This window comes from Dromiciops gliroides, chromosome 4 (assembly GCF_019393635.1).
Source record: "Dromiciops gliroides isolate mDroGli1 chromosome 4, mDroGli1.pri, whole genome shotgun sequence".
Lineage (NCBI taxonomy): Eukaryota > Metazoa > Chordata > Mammalia > Microbiotheria > Microbiotheriidae > Dromiciops > Dromiciops gliroides.
In genome coordinates, this window is record NC_057864.1 from 197,547,067 (window position 1) to 197,569,634 (window position 22,568).

A 22,568-nucleotide genomic window follows, 5' to 3' on the forward strand; every position below is an offset into this window, starting at 1 on the left:
CCCACTTCTGGACTAGGTCAAAAGGCTCTATCCTCGGGGCAGCTAGGTGGCGCAGTGGATAGAGTACCAGCCCTGGAGTCAGGAGTACCTGAGTTCAAATCTGGCCTCAGACACTTAACACTTACTAGCTGTGTGACCCTGGGCAAGTCACTTAACCCTCATTGCCCCACCAAAAAAACAAAAAAACAAACAAACAAAAAAAGTATTGAAACAGAGGGGCAGATAGGTGGGGCACAGTGGTTAGAGCCCTGGTCCTGGATTCAGAAGGACCTGAGTTCAAATCCAGCCTCAGACACCTGACACTAGCTGTGTGACCCTGGGCAAGTCACTTAACCCTCATTGTCCCCCCCCCAAAAAATTGAGACATCCCTCAAACCTTTATTGACTCAGGGGAGTAAGGGCTCAGACTACTGATGTGACTTACTGCTTGAGTACAAAAGCAGAGAAAAGGAGTTGCCAAGAGGCTCTGAAACTTGGCTGGTAGATCACAGTAGGAGTAGTAACTCAGACAAGGGAATTTCACTCAGATGAATTAATTTGAGACATACTCAGTGCCTATCTTTGTTAAATAGCCTATACCTGCTATAGCTAAATAAAATCTTTTTGTTTACTGTTGAATGACTTATGAGTTTCTCATTGTATACCTTTTTATGTTATTTTATTTTATTCCAATATTGAACCTAAATTATCAGGAGACTGACCTGAACAAGGCCCAGACTACCACACCATTTTATTTTATTATAGAAAAAATATATAATGGTTTACCGGCTCTTTTCCTGAAAGTGGAAAGTGTCTTGCTTTAATTGTAAAGAAGGAAGTACATAATAATACTTTATTTGATTTTTCTCTTTCATAATACACTATGTCTAAATATTTAATTGTTTTCAGCTAGATAAATAAAATGCTTCTATAACAACAACAACAACAAATTGTTATTCTATTAGGGCATGTCCTTCCCTTTGCTAACTAGGACAGAATCTGTCTAATCTGTGTGCTATTCTCGGGTATGAAATGGAGAGGGATTCCCTTGTGTTTGTGCAAGGACTCATGACAACAGGCCCAGTCAGTTTGGTCATTGGCAATTTGGTGAATGAAAGTTACAAAGGTGTTATCAATCCCAGGTCCACCAATTTCCTCAGTTTCAGTTTCCTCATCTCTAAAATGGGAAATTCTACAAGTCTGTTCATACTATCTCCCTTGGATGGTTTAGGGAAAAATCTATTAAAGCAATTAAAAGGTCATCCAGATAAGCCCTGTGAGAAAGAGAGGATTGATTAACCATGCTCAGTTTGGGATTTGGGTGCTAGGAAGTGACTTTGTTCCTTTTAAAGAGGGTATAGTGGCAGGGGCAGCTAGGTGGCGCAATGGATAAAGCACCAGCCCTGGATTCAGGAGGACCTGAGTTCAAATCTAGCTTCAGACACTTGACACTTACTAGCTGTGTGACCCTGGGCAAGTCACTTAACCCTCATTGCCCCACAAAAAAAATAAAAACAAAACATAAAGAGGGTATAGTGGCAATGTTAAAGATCCTCTTCATTCTGGAGTGGTAAATCACCTTGACCAGTGGTTAATTTGCCCAGCACTTTGTGGAAATTTATTTTGATTTGGGGACTCTGCCTTTGGGCTGAGATTAAAAAGCCTTAGGCTCTCAGGGTTTTTTTTTCTGTATGAGGGGCTGGTGCCCCTCTCCCTCCACTTTAGCTGAGCCAAAAAAAAAGCCCCGTGGGCTTTTCACAATGCCAGGTCAGACAGCTGGGGGGAAAAAAAGAGCCCTAGCTCCCTCCGCCCTGGGGGAATCTATTCCAGAGATCCCAGGCTCATGCAGGCTGGCCTCTGATGCAGCCTGTGCCAGGCCCCAGGTGTGCAGCAGGAGGCACGGGCCCCTCGAGCCCCACTGGGCACAGCCCTAGTGCCACTGGTGAATTAGCTTGGCGTGTGAGGGGGTGCAGAGAGAAGTGGGGCTGCTACAAGGACGCTAAGGAGACTGAGGCTGTGTAAAGAGAGGGGCTGATGGAGACGGAGAAAAGGCTAAGAGTAAGGAAGAAGAACGCTAGAAGGCTAGAGACATGGAGAGGTCGATGAGAAAGGGACACTAGAGATGCCAGGGGGTTGCCAACAGAGGTGAGGACACTAAGGGGCTTTTCAGGGGGGTCGACAAAGTGAAAGGGGCTTGGAGTTAGAAGTGAAAGTGAAGCAGGGAAGCTGGAGTGAAGGAGAAAAAGAGTGAAAGTTAGAGAAAGCTGGAACATACCCTAAGTCAAGAGGCAGCAAAGGCCCTTATTGTATTAAAAGCAGACAGGTGGGGCGGAGCCAAGATGGTGGAAAGGAAGCAGCAAGCTGCCTCAGCTCTCCTTCTGTTCCCTCAAATAGAACATTAAATCAAGCCTCTGGACAGATTCTGAAACTACAGAACCTGCAAAGAGACAGAGAGACACAGTCTTCCAACCAGAAATAATTTAGAAGACTTCAGGAAAAGGTCAGTCTGACTCAGGCAAAAGGGATGCCCAGTGCAGGGCAGCAGCCCAGCGCCGAGGGGGTCAGGGCAAGTCAGCAGGAGCTGCAGGCCACAGCCGAACAACTGAGGCCCCTGGAACCTAGCTCAAAAATCTGGTGGCCAATAAGGACAGTGGAAAAACCTACCTGCACCAGTCGAGAGAGCAAGTTGCCAGCTGTAGGGCCACGAACAGGACAGGTGGGATCAGGCGCCTGACCTAGCGCGCTCAGACAGGAAGTGCAGGGGGGCGAACTGCACACACTATAAAGGCCTCAGAGTAAAAAGCCGGTCTCACAGCACCTATACCTCTGCACAAGAAGCCCAAAACAGGGACCCTGATGCCCCCAGAGCAGACCTCAACTTAAAAAATAAATAAATAAGCTGCAAAAAAGAGCCCTCTCCATTGAGAGCTTCTGTATCAATAGGGAAGAAGCCAACACAAACTCAGATGAGGACAATACCCTCAAATTGCCTACATGTGAAGCCTCACAAGGGAAGGTGAATTGGTCTCAAGAACAAAAAACCTTCCTGGAAGAGCTCAAAAAGGATTTAAAAAATCAATTGAGAGAGGTAGAAGAAAAAATGGGGAGAGAAATGAAAGCAAAACAAGAAAACTATGAAAAAAGAATCAACAGCTTGGAAAAGGAAGCACAAAGATTGACTGCAGAAAACAATTCCTTAAAAAATTCATCTGGCCAAATGGGGAAAAAAGTGCATAATTTCACTGAAGAAAACAATGCCTTAAAAAATTCATTTGGCCAAATGGAAAAAAAGGCGCATAATCTCATTGAAGAAAACAATGCCTTAAAAAGTTCATTTGGCCAAATGGAAAAAAAGGTGCATAATCTCACTGAAGAAAACAATGCCTTAAAAATTAAAATTGGACAGTTGGAAGATAAGGAATCCATGAGACACCAGGAATCAGTCAAGCAGAATCAAAAGAATGAAAAAATAGAAGAAAATGTGAAATACCTCATTGGAAAGACAACTGATCTGGAAAACAGATCCAGGAGAGACAATTTGAGAATAATTGGACTGCCTGAAAACCATGACCAGAAAAAGAATCTAGACACCATATTCCAGAAAATTATTAAGGAGAACTGCCCTGATATCATAGAATCAGAGGATAAAATCATCATTGAAAGAATCCACCGATCACCTCCTGAAAGAGACCCCCAAAGGAAAACTCCAAGGAATATTGTAGCCAAATTCCAGAATTATCAGGTGAAGGACAAAATACTCCAAGCAGCCAGAAAGAAGCAATTTAAATATCATGGAGCCACAGTCAGGATTGCTCAGGACCTGGCAGCTTCAACATTAAAGGACCGCAAGGCTTGGAATATGATATTCCAGAAGGCAAAGGAGCTTGGATTGTAGCCAAGAATCTATTACCCAGAAAAAATGTTCATTCTCTTTCAGGGGAAAAGATGGACATTTAATGTCATTGGGGATTTTCAATCTTTCCTGATGAAAAGACCAGAACTGAATAGAAAATTCGATCTTAACATACAAGACTCAAGAGAAGTTTAAAAAGGTAAACAGAGAGAGAAAAAAAAAAGGTTGCTCAATTAGGTTAAACTGTTTATATCCCTACATGAGAAGATAATACTCATAACTCTTAAGAACTGTAAATGTATTTGGGAAGAGAGAAGGACTTTACACAGAGGGTATAAATATAAATTGTCTTTGATGTGATAATACAAAAAAAATTAAGGGGTTAAAAAGGGAGTCTATGGAGAGGAGAGGAAAGGGGAGGTGAAATGGGATGAATTATATCATATGAAGAGGTGAAAAAAACCTATTACAATAGAGGGAAAGAAAGGAGGGGTGAACATTGTTTCAACCCTACTCTCATTAGATTTGATTCAAAGAGGGAAAAACATATACGTTCATTGGGATAAAGAAACTTAGCTCATTCTCTAGGGAAGTGTAACAATTTCCCCCATATTATAACAATGATAATAGCAAAAATAAAATCCTTAGTCGTATGAACTATGGATGTGGTATTAAAAGGTATTTCAATTGCAGGCATAAAATTTCTACTTATATTAAACGGATTTTCCCAAAGATTCACACTTAGACTATTATACAAAAAACTTTTTGCTGCCTGAATGAGGAAAAAACCAATAATGTTATGAAGGACCATTGAGTAAACTATTCCTCTAAGTCGGGACGTTATGCTGTCCCAATACATTCCAATGAGAAAAATCAAAGGGATAGTAGAATATTTGAGCATCTTGTCCTTTAAACTGGGCTGGCTTTTCTGTTTAAAGCAAGGCTTTTAGAGGCTTAAAGCAAGGGAGATTAGGCAAATGAGGCAAAGTCAGTGGGGGTATTTAAGAGAAAGTCCACTAAATTAGGTGGCTCATGACCAAACTAGAGAGGGTGGGAGGGTCCTTAAGATCTCTTCAGGGGTCGCCAAACTGTGAGATTAAAATTGGATATTAGATCATAAATCTACCCTACTTAACCTTTCCCTTAATTTATCTCCCAGACTAGTAAATGCAAGAAGCTTCTGGTTTTCTAGATAGACCTTTTATTGTATGGTAGTCACAAGGTGATGTTGATTAGAAGGATAGGAAAGTAGAAATACAATACAAATCGTCTTAAGTCTAGGCTTAGTCTATATTCTGTATAAAACTCACCAAAATCCAAGGCCACCTTTGGGGAGAGAGACCGAGTCAAGCGGCCCGAGAGCCGGGCCCAGTCAAACACCAGTCCGCCTGCGAGGCACGCCAGATTGCCTGCTGAGCACTTGACTTCCGGGGTTCGAGCTTAAAAGGCAAGGAGAGAACGGAAGTGGGACCTTTTTTCCTGCTCCGCTGGTCTCCTGGCTGTGCTGCACAGACAGACGTGGACTGGAGTTTGACTCGGCCCGGCTCTCGGTTAACAGCACGCGCTTGACTCGGTCTCTCTCCCCAAAGGTGGCCTTGGGTTTTGGTGAGTTTTATACAGAATATAGACTAAGCCTAGACTTAAGACGATTTGTATTGTATTTCTATTTTCCTATCCTTCTAATCAACATCACCTTGTGACTACCATACAATAAAAGGTCTATCTAGAAAACCAGAAGCTTCTTGCATTTACTAGTCTGGGAGATAAATTAAGGGAAAGGTTAAGTAGGGTAGATTTATGATCTAATATCCAATTTTAATCTCACAGAAGCAAAAGGGGAAGGGAAAGGGAGGGACTGATAGAAGGGAGGACAAAAGCAAAGGAGAAAAGGGTAAAGAAAAGAGAGGGGGGTGATAAAAAGGGAGGGCAGATTGGGGGAGGCAGGGGTAAGAAGTAAAATGTCGGTGAGGAGGAATAGGGTGAAAGAAGGGGGGAAAGTACAAAGGGGGTAAATAGAATGGAGGGGAATAGACAGTAATAATAACTGTGAATGTGAATGGGATGAACTCTGCTATAAAAAAGAAGTGAATTGCAGAGTGGATTAAAAACCAGAATCCTACAATATGCTGTTTACAAGAAACACATTTGAAGTAGACGGATACACACAGAGTAAAGGTAAAAGGTTGGAGCAGAATATATTATGCTTCAGCTAAAGTAAAAAAAGCAGGGGTAGTGTGGAAATTTATTTTGATTTGGGGACCCTACCTTTAGGCTGAGATTAGAAAGCCTTAGGCCTTCAGGGTCTCTTCCCCTCCCCCTCTGCTTCAGCTGATCCCAAGAGCCCCGTGGGCTGTACAAGACACCAGGTCAGACAGCTGGGGGGAAAAAGCCCCCAGCTCCCTCCAACCTGATCAGAGCTATGCAAGAGATCCTGGATAGCCTGTGCTGAGGCACAAGCTGCTCGCACCCCCACCTACCAGCTGCAGCCCTGGCTGGCAGATTAGCTTGGTCTGTGGGGGCACAAAAAAAACCCGAGATTTGAGTGGAGATAAGAAAGGTATATATAGACCTGGGAGTTAGACAGCAATGGGGGTTCAGACGGACAAGTAGGGACAAGAGAGGCTGAGAAGAGGTCAGGGGGGATGAGACGAACAGCAATGCAGGACTAGGAGCAAAGGTGGCAGAAGATAGACTGAACAGGAGGCAGCAGAGAGCACAGAAGCGGTCAGCACAGGGTATAGGTTGGGAGAAAGTGAAGATTAAGAGGAGTTAGAATAAAGTACCGGAGTGCCCTGAGTCGAAAGGGGGCTAAGGCCCTTATTGTATTAAAAAAGTTCAAGGCCCAGCAGGTAGGAAAGACACAGTGGAAAGAGACCTCAGGAAAGCAGTCAGGTTGTACATTTTATTTCCCTGTATTCTTTTTTTTTTTTTTTTAGTGAGGCAATTGGGGTTAAGTGACTTGCCCAGGGTCACACAGCTAGTAAGTGTTAAGTGTCTGAGGCCGGATCTGAACTCAGGTCCTCCTGACTCCAGGGTGGGTGCTCTATCCACTGCGCCACCTAGCTGCCCCCTATTTCCCTGTATTCTTAATTTTAAATAGTATCTCATAAATAAACTCTGCTTTGATTATTTAGTTAAGAGGCTTCTTAATATTTTGCTTATCAATTTGGGGGTAGAGCAGTGTGGTGGAATTTTATAAACGGCCCACATTAAATTAACGAAGTTAGATAGCCAGTTAGTCAACAGTCCCAGAATTAGTACCCCAGTCAGATTAGCCCCCCAAATTAAGCAAGTCAATTTAAAAATATATCCTACAATAGCAATCCTTATCTCAGACAAAGCGTAGGCAAAAATAGATCTCATTAAAAGAGATAAGGAAGGAAATTACATCTTGCTAAAAGATACTGTAGATAATGAAGTAATATCAATATTTTTTTCTTTTTTTTTTTTTTTAGTGAGGCAATTGGGGTTAAGTGACTTGCCCAGGGTCACACAGCTAGTGTGAGATTTAAAATTGGATATTAGATCATAAATCTCCCCTACTTAACCTTTCCCTTAATTTATCTCCCAGACTAGTAAATGGAAGAAGCTTTTGGTTTTCTAGATAGACCTTTTATTGTTATGGTAGTCACAAGGTGATGTTGATTAGAAGGATAGGAAAGTAGAAACACAATACAAATCGTCTTAAGTCTAAGCTTAGTCTATATTCCTTATAAAAAACTCACCAAAACCGAAGGCCACCTTTGGAGAGAGAGAGACCGTCTGTGCAGCGCAGTCAGGAGACCAGCAGAGCAGGAAAAAGCTCCACTTCCGTTTTCTCCTTGCCTTTTCAGCTCGCACCCCGGAAGTCCAGTGCATAGCAGGCAGTCTGACATGAGCAGCAGGCGCACTGGCGTGCGTAGCTCATGCCATTGGTCTCCTCCCCGAAAGGGTGGTCCTTCAAAAAACTGGCGTCTTTCAGTTATCCTAACTGACTGTTAAAAAACTTTCATATTTTTTTACCACACTAGTAAGTGTTAAGTGTCTAAGGCTGGATTTGAACTCAGGTAGTCCTGACTCCAGAGCCAGTGCTCTATCCACTGCGCCACCTAGCTGCCCCAATATCAATATTAAATATGTATGCACCAAGTGGTATGGCATCCAAATTCTTAAAGGAGAAGTTAAATGAGTTACAAGAGGAATTAGACAGTAATACTATACTAGTGGGGGATCTGAATCTCCCACTCTCAGAATTAGATAAATCTAGCCGAAAAATAAATAAGAAAGAAGTGAAAGAGGTGAATAGATTACTAGAAAAGTTAGACATAATAGATGTCTGGAGCAAATTGAATGGGGATAGAAAGGAATATACCTTTTTCTCAGCAGTACATAGCACATTTTCAAAAACTGACCATGTATTAGGGCACAAAAACATCATAGTCAAATGTAGAAAGGCAGAAATAATAAATGTATCCTTCTCAGATCATGATGCAATAAAAATTACATGTAAGAAAGAGCCAGGGAAAAGTAGAATGAAAATCAATTGGAAACTAAATAATTTCATTCTTAAGAATGAATGGGGGGGGGGCGGCTAGGTGGCGCAGTGGATAAAGCACCGGCCCTGGAGTCAGGAGTACCTGAGTTCAAATCCGGCCTCAGACACTTAACACTTACTAGCTGTGTGACCCTGGGCAAGTCACTTAACCCCAATTGCCTCACTAAAACAAAACAAAACAAAAAAAGAATGAATGGGCCAAACAACAAATCATAGAAACAATCAATAACTATATCCAAGAGAATGACAATAATGAGACAACATACCAAAATCTATGGGATGCAGCCAAAGCAGTGCTTAGGGGAAAATTTATAGCTCTAAATGCTTATATGAATAAAAAAGAGAAAGAGGAGATTAATGAATTGGGCATGCAAATTAAAAAGCTAGAAAAAGAACAAATTAGATATCCCCAATTAGATACTAAACTAGAGATCCTGAAAATTAAAGGAGAAGTTAATAAGATTGAAAACAAGAAAACTATAGAATTAATCAATAAAACTAAGAGCTGGTTTTATGAAAAAACCAATAAAATAGATAAAATATTGGTTAATTTGATTTAAAAAAGAAAGAAAACCAAATTACCAGTATCAAAAATGAAAAGGGTGATGTTACCACCAATGAAGTGGAAATTAAATCAATAATTAGGAATTATTTTGCCCAACTGTATGCCAATAAATTTGACAATCTAAATGAAATGGATGAATATTTACAAAAATACAAACTGCCCAGGTTAACTGAAGAGGAAATAAAATCCTTAAATAAACCCATATTAGAAAAAGAAATTGAACAAGCCATTAATGAACTCCCTAAGAAAAAAATCCCCAGGGCCAGATGGGTTTACGGGTGAATTTTACCAAACATTTAAAGAACAATTAATTCCAATATTATACAAATTATTTGGAAAAATAGGTGAAGAAGGAGTTCTACCAAATTCTTTTTATGACACAAATATGGTAGTGATACCAAAACCAGGCTAAGCAAAAACAGAGAAAGAAAATTATTGACCAATTTCCCTAATGAATATTGATGCTAAAATCTTAAATAAGATATTAGCCAGGAGATTACAGCAAGTGATCACCAGGATAATACACTATGACCAGGTGGGATTTATACCAGGAATGCAGGGCTGGTTCAACATTAGGAAAACTATTAACATAATCAACCACATCAATAAGAAAACCAACCAAAATCATATGATTATCTCAATAGATGCAGAGAAAGCTTTTGACAAAATACAGCACCCATTCCCAATAAAAACACTAGAGAGTTTAGCGATAAGTGGAGCTTTCCTTAAAATAATAAACAGTATCTACCTAAAACCATCAGCAAGTATTATATGCAATAGAGATAAATTAGAGGCCTTCCCAATAAGATCAGGGGTGAAACAGGGATGTCCATTATCACCCCTATTATTTAATATTGTACTAGAAATGTTAGCTTTAGCAGTCAGAGAAGAGAAAGGAATTAAAGGAATTAGAATACGCAAGGAGGAAACAAAACTATCACTCTTTGCAGATGATATGATGGTATACTTAAAGAATCCTAGAGAATCAACTCAAAAATTACTTGAAACAATTAACAACTTTAGCAAAGTAGCAGATATAAAATAAATCCACATAAATCATCAGCATTTCTATACATGGCCAACAAAGTCCAGCAGCAAGAGATAGAAAGAGAAATTTCATTTAAAGTAATGGTAGATAATATAAAATACTTGAGAGTTTACTTGCCAAGACAAACCCAGGAACTCTATGAACACAACTACCAAACACTCTTCACACAAATCAAATCAGATCTAAATAATTGGAAAGATATCAATTGCTCATGGATAGGCAGAGCTAATATAGTAAAAATGACAATGCTACCTAAATTAATTTACTTATTCAGTGCCATACCAATCAGACTACCTAAACATTATTTTATAGAGCTAGAAAAAATAATAACAAAATTCATCTGGAAAAACAAAAAATCAAGAATATCCAGGGAAATAATGAAAAAAAATTCACAGGAACGTGGGTTAGCGGTACCAAACCTAGAGCTTTACTATAAAGCGGTAGTCATCAAAACTATCTGGTACTGGCTAAGAAATAGAGTGGAGGATCAATGGAATAAGCTAGGCACAGGAAATGCAGTAGTAAATGACACTAGTAATATAGTGTTTGATAAACCCAAAGACTCCAGCTTCTGGGATAGGAACTCAGTATTTGACAAAAACTGCTGGGAAAACTGGAAGATAGTATGGCAGAAATTAGGCATAGACCAACATCTTACACCTTATACTAAAATAAGGTCAAAATGGATACACGATTTAGACATAAGAGGTGATACCATAGGTAAATTAGGAGAGAAAGGAATAGTCTACCTATCAGATCTTTGTTTGTTTGTTTGTTTGTTTTAGTGAGGCAATTGGGGTTAAGTGACTTGCCCAGGGTCACACAGCTAGTAAGTGTTAAGTGTCTGAGGCCAGATTTGAACTCAGGTACTCCTGACTCCAGGGCTGGTGCTCTATCCACTGCACCACCTAGCTGCCCTAACCTATCAGATCTTTGGAAAGGAAAACAGTTTATGACGAAACAAGAGATAGAGTATATTATAAAATGCAAAATGGATGATTTTGATTACATTAAATTAAAAAATTTTTGTACAAACAGAAGCAATGCATCCAAAATTAGAAGAGAGGCAGAAAGCTGGGAAACAATTTTTATGGCCAGTGCTTCTGATAAAGGCCTCATTTCTAAAATCTATAGGGAGCTAAATCAAATTTATAAGAATCCAAGTCATTCCCCAATTGAGAAATGGTCAAAGGATATGAACAGGCAATTTTCTGATGAAAAAAATGCTCTAAATCTCTAATGATTAGAGAGATGCAAATTAAAACAACTCTGAGGTACCGCCTGACACCTATCAGATTGGCTAAAATTACAAAAAAGGAAAATAATAAATGTTGGAGAAGCTGTGGAAAAATTGGAACACTAATGCATTGTTGGTGGAGCTGTGAACTGATCCAACCATTCTGGAGAGTAATTTAGAATTATGCCCAAAGGGCAATAAAGCTGTGCATACCCTTTGACCCAGCAATACCACTTTTGGGTCTTTTTCCCAAAGAAATCATGGAAAGGGGAAAGGGACCCACATGTACAAAAATATTTATAGCTGCTCTTTATGTGGTGGCAAGGAATTGGAAGTTGAGGGGATGCCCATCAATTGGGGAATGACTGGACAAGTTGTGGTATATGAATACAATGGAATACTATTGTGCTGTAAGAAACGATGAGCAGGAGGAGTTCAGAGAAACCTGGAGGGTCTTGTGTGGGCTGATGATGAATGAGATGAGCAGAACCAGAAGAACATTATACACAGTATCATCAACATTGAGTGTTGATCTACTGTGATGGACTATATTCTTCTCACCAATGCAATGGTACAGAAGAGTTCCAGGGAACTCATGATAGAAGAGGATCTCCAAATCCAGGAAAAAAAAAAAGGAACTGTGGAGTATAGATGCTGAATGAACCATACTAATGCAGAAATATGTTTAATGTTATTATGTGTGTATATATATATATATATATATAAACTATATCAGATTACCTGCTGTCTAGGAGAGGGGGGAGGGAGGGGAGGGAGGGAGGGGAGGGGAGGGAGGGAGAAAAATCTGAAATTGGAAAGCTTGTATAAACAAAAGTTGAGAACTATCTTTACGTGTAATGGGAACAAAAATAAAATACTTTATTAATTAAAAAAAAGCAGACAGGTTGTATAATTTGCATTTCTTAACCCTTATCTCTCACATTGATTTTTATAAATAAACTCTGCTTTGATTATTTAATTAAGAGGCTTCTTAATCTTTTGTTTATCAATTTGGGAGCAGTGTGGAGAAATTTTATAAATGGCCCATATTAAGTTAATAGCAGTCAGATAGCCAGCCAGTCAAACATCCACAGACAGTCAGAAGTCCCCAGATTAGTCCTCCAGTAGGATTAGTCCCCACAAATTAGGCCAGTAAGTCAAAATATTTCTACATATTTATTGGCTACCGCGGCAGGACTTCCAGCCCAATTATATATTTTTCTAAACTTGTAATTTTTCGTATAATTATAATCTTTTATATAAGTCCAGTTATATAAATTTTCCATATTAGTTATAGTTAAGTTAATATTTTTTTATGACTCGACTTATCTTTTGGGGCTCTACAAAAAAAAGGTCCAAAAAACCCAGGCAGAGGTGATGGTAGGGTTAGGAACATCGTGAACTATTATAGATATGGAGCAATTATTAACAGATATCCAAAAGATATTGACAACATAAAATTTGGACTCCCTGTTTTCCAGAGCTAAGGCGCAGTGAGCAAGCTGTGCCCTGAGCTTGGCAGGACAACAATCCTTTTCGATCACCCTCTGGATGATCTCACTCTCTGGGCTAGTCACATGATTCAGCAGGTGTTCTCTGATCAAAGACAAACATTGGACAAACTCTGAAAGTCCTGCAATGAATCAAACTTGTCAAATGTTTGATGCTCTCTCATTGTCAGGGCTACAGCTCACTGGGCAGCCACTAGTATTAAGTATTGAGATCTCCCCATACTACCTCAGCACCACTCCCAACTAAGGGTGGGACCCCAGCACATGTGTCTATAGCTCCTCCTTGCTTTCAAACCTTTTTCCTCAATCTGAAAATAAAACTTTATTTAATTAAGAGTTAGCTCTCCTGTCTCTGGCCTTCTCTGTTTGGTTCCAGCCATTCACACGTTAGAGGCCCATTCTAATCTGGTTGACAATATGAACAGGCAGTTTTCAGATAAAGAAATCAAAGTTATCTATAGTCATATGAAAAATGCTCTACATCACTATTGATTAGAGAAATGAAAAATTTAAAAACTCTGAGGTACTACCTCATACCTATCAAACTGGCTAATATGACAGAAAAAGAAAGTGACAAAAATTGAAGGGGATGTGGGAAAATTGGAACACTAAGGCACTGTTGGTGGAGTTGTGAACTGATTCAACCATTTTGGAGAACAATTTTGAACTATGCCCAAAGGACTATAAAGCTGTGCATACCCTTTGATCCCATAATACCACTACTTGGTCTGTATCCCAAAGAAATTTTTTTTTTTTAAAAAGACAGAGGGAAGGACCCATCTGTACAAAAATATTTATAGCAGCTCTTTTTGTAGTGGCAAAGAATGGGAAATTGAGATGCCCATCAACTGGGGAACAGCTGAACAAGTTGTGGTATATGAATGTAATGGAATATTACTGTGCTATAAGAAATGATGAGCAGGATGATTTCATAAAAACCAGGAAATACATGAACTGATGCAAAGTGAAGTGAGCAGAACCAGTAGAAGACTATACACAGTAACAGCAATATTATGAAGATAATCAATTATGAAAGACTTAGCTATTCTTAGCATATAGATAAATCTTGTATTCAAAAAAGCACAAGTTAGGGGCAGCTAGGTGGCGCAGTGGATAGAGCACCGGCCCTGGAGTCAGGAGTACCTGAGTTCAAATCCGGCCTCAGACACTTAACACTTACTAGCTGTGTGACCCTGGGCAAGTCACTTAACCCCCAGTTGCCTCACTAAAAAAAAAAAAAGCACAAGTTAAAGGTAAAAAATAATTTATCTTGCATTAATGAATATACTCTTACTAGGGGAAAATAGATCTTTAAAGGAATAGAGGACTTTCAGGCATTCCTGATGAAAAGACCAGAACTGAATAGAAACATCGAAATACAAAAACAGGAGGTAAATATGCTTGAGTAATTGGAATGGACCTGTTGAAGTGCTTACATTCTCATGAAAGAAGAATAGAAAAGTGACCCTTCAGAACTGTAACATTTTCAATTCTTTTTTTTTTTCAGGGCAATGAGGGTTAAGTGACTTGCCCAAGGTCACACAGATAGTAGGTGTCAAATGGCTGAGGTCAAATTTGAACTCGGGTCCTCCTGAATCCAGGGCTGGTACTTTATCCACTGCGCCAATTATAATGTTTTCAAAGGTAACTGAAGGGGGAAGCTCTTTTTGTAGTATGGCCTCAGCCATTTGACACTTACTAGCTGTGTGACCTTGAGCAAGTCACTTGCCCTTCATTGCCTCACCAAAAAAAAACCCCCAAAACAAAGGTAACTGAAGGAATTAAACAGCACAGAGGGACTAAGAGTAGTTTTATTCTGTGTTAATGTTCTTAAAAAGCAAAGAAACAGATGGGTAAGAGGAATACACTTGGGAAGAACTGAGAAAGAAAGAGGTGAGATTGATTTTTTCCCATTATTTTTGTCTGTGAGAGAAGTATAAAACATGGATGGGGGAACAGCAACACAACCTAACTCTTCTTTAAATCAGACAAAGTAGGGTTGAACACACATATATATAAAGTTTGGTGTAGTAATACATTACACTTAAGAGGGAAAAGGTGGATATAGAATTGGGGAAGAAATAGTTACAAGCAAAGCAAACTTCTTGTAGGGTAAAAGAAAGGTGATTAACAGAAAAGAAACAAAGTGTAAGAATCAGGGATCACAGTCTGGGCTAGGAGAAAAAGTGAAAGGCATTCAAGTGCAAAAAAAAATAGATCAATTAAAGAGCTCTACTTTTGGTCACATTTCTTTTCCTTCACCACCTTTTATATAAAGAGGGAGCAAAAGAGAGGAAAATGTATGAAGATATGATGTATATGATGCATTCAAACATGCTCAAGTCTCCCCTATCCTCAAAAACTTTCATTTGGGGGGCAGCTAGGTGGCATAGTGGATAAAGCACTGGCCCTGGATTCAGGAGGACCTGAGTTCAAATGCAACCTCAGACACTCAACACTAGCTGTGTGACCCTGGGCAAGTCATTGCCCCGCAAAAAAACAAAACAAAACTTTCATTTGACCTGCCATCCCTTTGAGCTATCATCCTCTACTTCTCTTAGCCAAACTCTCCCAAAAAGCTTCCTACCTTTGATGCCTCCACTTGTTCTCTTAATCACTTTTCAATTCTTTGAAATTTGGCTTCCACCCTCATCACTCAATTGAAGCTGTTCTCTCGAAACTTGCTCATGGTTCCCCTTCTACCTGCCTAACCTCCTCAGTCTCATTGCTGGTTAATCATCCATCTCGTATTCCCTAATTGTGACTGTTCCCCAAGATTTTGCTTTGGATCTCTACTCTCTGTCCCCCTCTGTCTCTCTTTATCTCTGTGTCTCTGTGTCTCTCTGTCTTTCTCTCTGTCTCTCACTCACTCTCCTTTCATTCTCTCACTGTCCCTCATCAGCTACCAAAGGTTTATTTATCATTACTATGCTGAAGACTCACAGGTTTCCATATCTAGCACCAGTCTCTCTCCTGAGTTTCAGTCCCATACCCACAATTGACTATTGGACATTTGAATGAATGAATATCCTAGAAATATCAAAACTCAATATGTCCCAAATAAAACTCATTATAACCCTCTCCCTCTCCCGCCCCCAACAGTCAGTCTTCTAAATTTCTCTATTGCTAAGGGCACCAGCATTCTTCCAGTCTCCCAGCTTCATAGCCTCTGTGTTACCCTCAATCTCCCTCAACCCACATATCCATTTAGTGGCCAGATCTTGCCATTTTTACCTTCATACATCTCTCCTATGCAACCTCTTCTCTCTACTCATACATCTACAACTTTAGTTCAGGCCCTCATCCCCTCTCACCTTGATTATTAAAATTCCCTCATAAATGGTCTCCCAATCTCAGGTCTATTTCCACTCAAGTTCATCCTATACATTTTTACCCAAGTAATTTTCCTTAAGTACAGATCTTATCATGTCCTCCCTTCCTCAGTGAACTCCAGTGGCTCCCAATCGCCTAGTGGATAAAATATGAATTCATTTATTTAGCTTTTTAAGGCCTTTTGCAACCTGGTCCCAACCTATCTTTCTAGTAGTCTTTTTTTTCTGTTTAAAATTTTATTTTCCAAATTACATGTAAAAACAAATTTTGACATCAATTTTTTAAAACTTTGTGTTCCAACTTTTCTTCCTCCCTCCCTTCCCATCCCCCACTCCCAAGAACTCAAGCAATTCAATATAAGTTATACATGAGTAGTCATGGAAAACATCTCCACATTAGCTAGGTTGTTAGAGAAAACAGATAAGAACAAATCTTCACATTAAGGAATTGTCAAAAAAAAATGTGTTGCAATCTGTTTTCAGATATCATCAGTTCTTTCTTTGTAGATGGATTGTGATTTTCATAAGTCCTCTAGTAGTCTTATTGTACCTTACTTCTCCCCTTCTCTGTGATCTAGCCAAACTGACCTCTCTGTTCCATCTCAATTCCTTTACACTGGCTATCCGCCATATCTGGAATGCACTCACTTCTCACCTTTGCATCATACAATCCCTTTTTTCCCTCAAGATGCAGCTCATCCCACCTTCCACATGAAACCTTTTTTGATACTCCCAATTGCTAGTGCCCTTTTCCCCAAACTATCTTGTAGTTGATTGCTTTACGATGATTTTATTTATATTTAAATTATATATATTTATGAAAGTATTCATTGTTTCCCCCATTAGAATGTAAACTCTTTTTAAATAGGGATTGTTTCATTCATTATGTTTGTAGCCTCAGTGCTTAGCACAGTGGCTTGCACATAAAAAGTGATTAATAAATATTTGTTAATTGATTGGAGGGATATAAACAATTAACAATCATAACCATGAACCTAAAAGGTATGAACTCACCCATAAAATACAAGAGGATAACAGAATGGATTAGAAAGTAGAAAATAACAATATATTATAAGAAACATACTTGAAACATAAAGATTCACACAGTTAAAATGGAGGACTGGGACAAACTATATTATGTTTCATGTAAATTTAAAATAAGGAGAATTAGCAATAATGATGTTAGTCAAAGCAACAGCAAAACCTGATATGGTTGAAATAAATAAGCAATGAAACCATATTGTGCTTAAAGTTACCATAGATAATGAAATAATATCAATATTTAATATACATGCACCAAATAAGTATTTAAAGGAAAAGTTAAATGAATTATAGGGAGAAATGCAAAATAATAATAGTTGGGACCTCTATGAACTCCTAGATAAATACAACCAAAAAGATGAACTAGAGAGAAGTTAAGATGTAAACAAAACTTTAGAAAAGTTGGATAAGAGAGTCTTGGGTGATTACCAAGTGGGAATAGAAAGGAATATGGGTGTATGTGTGCACTTTTGTGCATATGTATGTATGTATATATACATATATATTCGTGTGTATATATATATATATGTATGTATGTATGTATATACACACACATATATATGGAGAATGTAAGAGAGAGAGAGAAAGAAAGAGAGAAAGAAAGCATGTTACCTTGGCAAAAACTGACCATGTGATAGAAGCCTCAAAAACAAATGCAGAAAAGCAGAAGTATTAAAGACATTCCTTACCACAATACAATAATAATTATAATCAATAAAGGGCCTTTGAAGAAAGGATTCAAACTTAATTGGATTAAAAACAATTTAGTTGGGGGCAGCTAGGTGGCACAGTGGATAAAGCACTGGTCCTGGATTCAGGAGGACCTGAATTCAAATCCAGCCTCAGACACTTGACACTTACTAGCTGTGTGATCCTGGGCAAGTCACTTAACCGTCATTGCCCTGCAAAAAAAAAAAATTAGTCTTCAAGAATTCATAAGTCAAAGAATAAGTCATAGAAAAATAGATAATCCCATCAACAAAAATAGCAATCATCAATAAAAATGAGAATATATTAAAAATGTTTGGTATGCAATCAAAGTAATCTTTTGGGCAAAATTTAATCACTAAACATTCATCAACCAAAGGGAAAAAAGAACTGATCAATGAATGCAACTAAAAAGACCCCAAATTTTGAAATGCAACAGGGGCAGCTAGGTGGCACAGTGGATAGAGCACTGGCCCTGGATTCAGGAGGACCTGAGTTCAAATCCAGCCTCAGACACTTGACACTTACTAGCTGTGTGAGCCTGGGCAAATCACTTAACCCTCATTGCCCTGCCAAAAAAAAAAAAAGAAAAGAAAAGAAAAAATGCAACAAATACTTTCTCCCAGCAAGACGTAAAATAAAAATTCTGAAAAAAAATTTTTTTTTTTTTTAGGTCAGGCAATTGGGGTTAAGTGACTTGCCCAGGGTAACACAGCTAGTAAGTGTTAAGTGTCTGAAGCCAGCTTTGAACTCAGGTACTCCTGACTCCAGGGCCGGTGCAAAAATTTTTTAAAAGATTAACAAAATTGAGATAAAATACTCCATATTGAACTAACAAATAAAACTAGGAGGTTTTAAAAAACCTACAAAATAGATGAACTATTATCTCATTATTTTTTGTGTGTGGGACAATGGGGGTTAAGTGACTTGCCCAGGGTCACACAGCTAGTAAGTGTCATGTGTCTGAGGCCAGATTTGAATTTAGGTCCTGAATCCAGGGCCTGTGCTATCTCATAATTTTTTAAAGGAGAAAGGGAAACCAAGTTACCAATATCAAAAATGAAAAAAAAAACCACAATAAAGGAAGAGGAAATAAAGCAAATTATTAGAAATCATTTTGCCAAGTTCTATGCCCATGTACTTGATACCAAATCAAATGGATGAATCTTTACAAAAAGTATAATTTATCTCAATTAATAAAAGAAGAAATAGAGATTTTAAATAACCCAGTCTCTTTGAAATCCTACTCCAACATTTCTTCATAGTGAGAAGGTGACCCCGGGTTCTCCAAGGCTATGTCAGAACATGCCAAGTTCTGGCATGTACCATGCTAGAAAGGCTTTTATCATCATACAATGTTCCTGTTACTGTGTTCAATGTTCTCCTGGTTCTGCTCACTTCACTCAGCATCAGACCCCTTAAGTCTTTCCAGGTTTCTCTGAAATCTGCCTGCTCATCATTTTTTACAGCACAATAGTATTCCATTATATTCACATACCACAACTTGTTCGGCCATTCCTGTATTAATGAGCATTCCCTCGATTTCCAATTCTTTGCCACCACAGAGAGAGCTGCTATAAATATTTTTGTACATGTGGATCCTTTTCGATCCCCCAACTTCTAAGGGAATACAAGCTGGACTTTCTAGGGAGAATTACTCAGTGTCCCAGTAAGACTGCTTAGCTCCAGCTGCTGCCACCTCCTCACTGAATTTGCCCTAGGCACAAAAGTTCTTAGTTATATCTATCTCCAATACAGTACTCAAAGAATCATAGAAGCATAGATCTTTTGTTTGTTTGTTTGTTTGTTTTTAGTGAGGCAATTGGGGTCAAGTGACTTGCCCAGGGTCACACAGCTAGTAAGTGTCAAGTGTCTGAGATCGGACCCGAATTCAGGTCCTCCTGACTCCAGGGCCAGTGCTCTATCCATTACACCACCTAGCTGCCCCAGAAGCATAGATCTTGAGCTAGAAGCAATGTCAGAGGTCATCTAGTTCAACACCCTCATTTTATAGTTAAGGAAACTAATGCCCAGCAAAGTTAAGCAACTTGCCTATGGTCACATACATAACTTGAACATAATGAATATTTGTTATTCAATCATGTCAACTCTTTGTGACCCCATTTGGCGCTTTCTTGGCAAAGATATTGGAGTAACTAACTTGCTGTTTCCTTTTCAAGCTCATTTTCCAAATGAGGAAACTGAGGCAAACAGCGTGAAGTGATTTGCCCAGGGTCACACAGGTGACCTGTCTGAGGACAGATTTGAACACAGGAAGATGAGTCTTCCTGACTCCAGGCCCAGTACTCTATCTACTTCACCACCTAATTGCCCCATAATGAACATAAAACATGTTAAGTAAATTTATAGGCTGCTGGATTGGGAAGGAATCTTAGAAAGAGTATCTAGTCTAATAGCTGTTTTATGAGAGTACTAAACTGAAGTCCCAGGTTGAAATATAGCCTGCTATCCTTTGCTTTTATGTCTATCAGCATTCTCTGGGGTGTAGAGGGTGGTCAGGGAGGACTAGCCCTTTGGTAAGAGGGCTTGCTGAGCCCTTTTCAGGGTTGTTCACCCATCTTTGCTGTCCACCTGTCACCCAATTCTCACTTTTAACATGGGCAGCAGCCACACCCTGATAAACCATATCAGCAGATGGGCTAAAACAGGTTTAGGTAACAGACAGGCCTCAACTCACCATCAGTGAGTTGGGAGGATATCTATCCTGTTCATGTGAAGACTTCTCCCAGCAGTTCCAGTGGCCATGAAGGGAGCTGAGCTTAGAGCTTAGAGCTTGGTCAGATATTTGGTCGGACATCAAAGATACCAAGGTCATCCACTGCATCCTGGGCCATGGTTTTGCCATTGGACTTACATGACTCTGTAAGAGAATGTGAGGCTGACAACTTTGTGCAGCTCTGCCTCTTAAATCCAATTCACAAGCAAGTCAAGATATCACCTGTGATCTCATTGGTCATCTTAAAAAAACCTCAAAGGACCAATAACAACAATCTGCATTCTCTATATCAGGGCTTCTTAAACTTTTCCCCCTCGAGATATCTTTTTTTTTTTTAATGGGACCCCAGGTATATAGGTATAGAACAAAGCTTCATAACCTTTTCCTGTTGCCAGATTTTTTCATGAACCCCACACTCAGTTCCCCATAGTTTAAGAAGCTAGGCTCAGGGGAAGCTAGGTAGCACAGAGGATAAAGCATTGGCCCTGGATTCAGGAGTACCTGAGTTTAAATCTGTTCTCAGACACTTGAAACTTACTAGTTGTGTGACCCTGGGCAAGTCACTTAACCCTCATTGCCCCACCAAAAAAAAAAAAGCTGGGCTCTATATTTCTCATACTGCTAATAAATTATTATATGATCATTAACAGTGTCTAGTACAAGCCTATGAGTTTGTGGCTTGAAATTGAGAGAGGGAAAAGCTAGTCTATGGGAGGAGAAATTTCTTTGGTTCCTAGTCTGGGGTAGAGGCAAGGAATCCGTTTGAGAAAGAGTTCTGTTTGTACATATGGGTCATTTCTGAGCCCATTTCAGAGTATGTCAGCTAGAATTTGTTTTTTTACCCTGGAAAAAATTAAGAGCTGAGACTAAAAGTGAAAAAGAATGGGAATTGGTATGTTGGGGTTTTTTTAAGTCCAATAAGTTTATTTTTGAAAATGTACACAAAAATGTTAAACCATTTCATGCATGCATCTTCAGCAGCTAGAGCATCTCCACCCTTGGTGTTCCTAGTATATATCACTTGTGCTCTGTGTTTGGAAACCAGCTTAATCAGACCTTTAATAAGCAGTTCTTGGAGGGTTGCCCGGGCTAGAGAACCCCAAATCTTCAGTCTTTCTGAGAGCACTGCAGGGGTGATAAGTTTATAGTTGGGGACCTCCTTGCAGAGTTTGTTCGACGCTGCTTTGTCAAACATAAGCAGATTGTTGAGCTTGTCTCGCACTTTTCCCTTGGACCACTTCTTCTTAGCTTTGCCCCCAGACTTGTTCACAGGGTCCTTGTCCTTCTTGGCAGACTTGGCGGCATCTTTCTTCTTCTTATCGTCCTTGGGTGGCATGGTGAGGCTCCAGGAACTCTTGCTGCTGCCGCCTCCAAGGTAAGATGTTGGACAGAAAGGCGGTATGTTTTTTTTCCCCCCATGGACCTTTTGGTACTGCTGCTGGCATGTATCCTTGCTTGGCATTAGATGACCCCTCGTATATACTTTCAGTCTTTGCCTCACATGTGGTATACCCTCCCTTAAACTCACTTTATGCTGCACTCTGGGGAAGATAGAATTATTTAAACTTTAGATAAAATCTAAGACTTATTCTCTTAATCTCTGTTCATATGGGAAGAAGCTAGCATGGTTGTAAGCTACAATGTTACATGAAAAGGTCATTTATAGAGATGTGCAAAATAAAATTCTGTAGGGACAAGGGGAAGTTTTTGACTAATCAGCACCAAAGGTTTCCTGGAGAAGGGGTCATTTGAGTTAGGCTTTAAATAATGGGTAGGAATTCCACAGGCAGAGAGGAAGACCTTGAGGCAATCCGGGTTCTGAAGATGTTTACTTTCATTGTGACTTTCAACAAATCGCTTAACTTCTTTGGGCCTCAGTTTCTGCATCTGTAAAAGGTTGGGAGTTAGAATAGACGGCCTTTGGGATGCCTTCCTACTTCAGATCCAGATGCCTTTCATCCTTCTATAAAGAAGGGATGAAATTCCAGAAATAGGGAAAAGTAAGGAGATGGTAAAATACAAA

The 22,568-nt window shown here is 39.4% G+C and overlaps 1 protein-coding gene across 1 annotated transcript; it reads right to left on the reverse strand.

The window, feature by feature from the left end:
- Window positions 1-1,820: 1,820 nt before the first annotated feature.
- On the reverse strand, window positions 1,821-21,881 carry LOC122754841 (40S ribosomal protein S25-like). Its single transcript, XM_044003290.1, has 3 exons — window positions 21,512-21,881; window positions 2,644-2,672; window positions 1,821-1,967 (listed from the first exon to the last, which is right to left on the reverse strand). Exons 1-3 carry the CDS (start codon window positions 21,879-21,881, stop codon window positions 1,821-1,823), a joined length of 546 nt encoding a protein of 181 aa, XP_043859225.1.
- Between the last annotated feature and the right edge of the window lie 687 nt (window positions 21,882-22,568).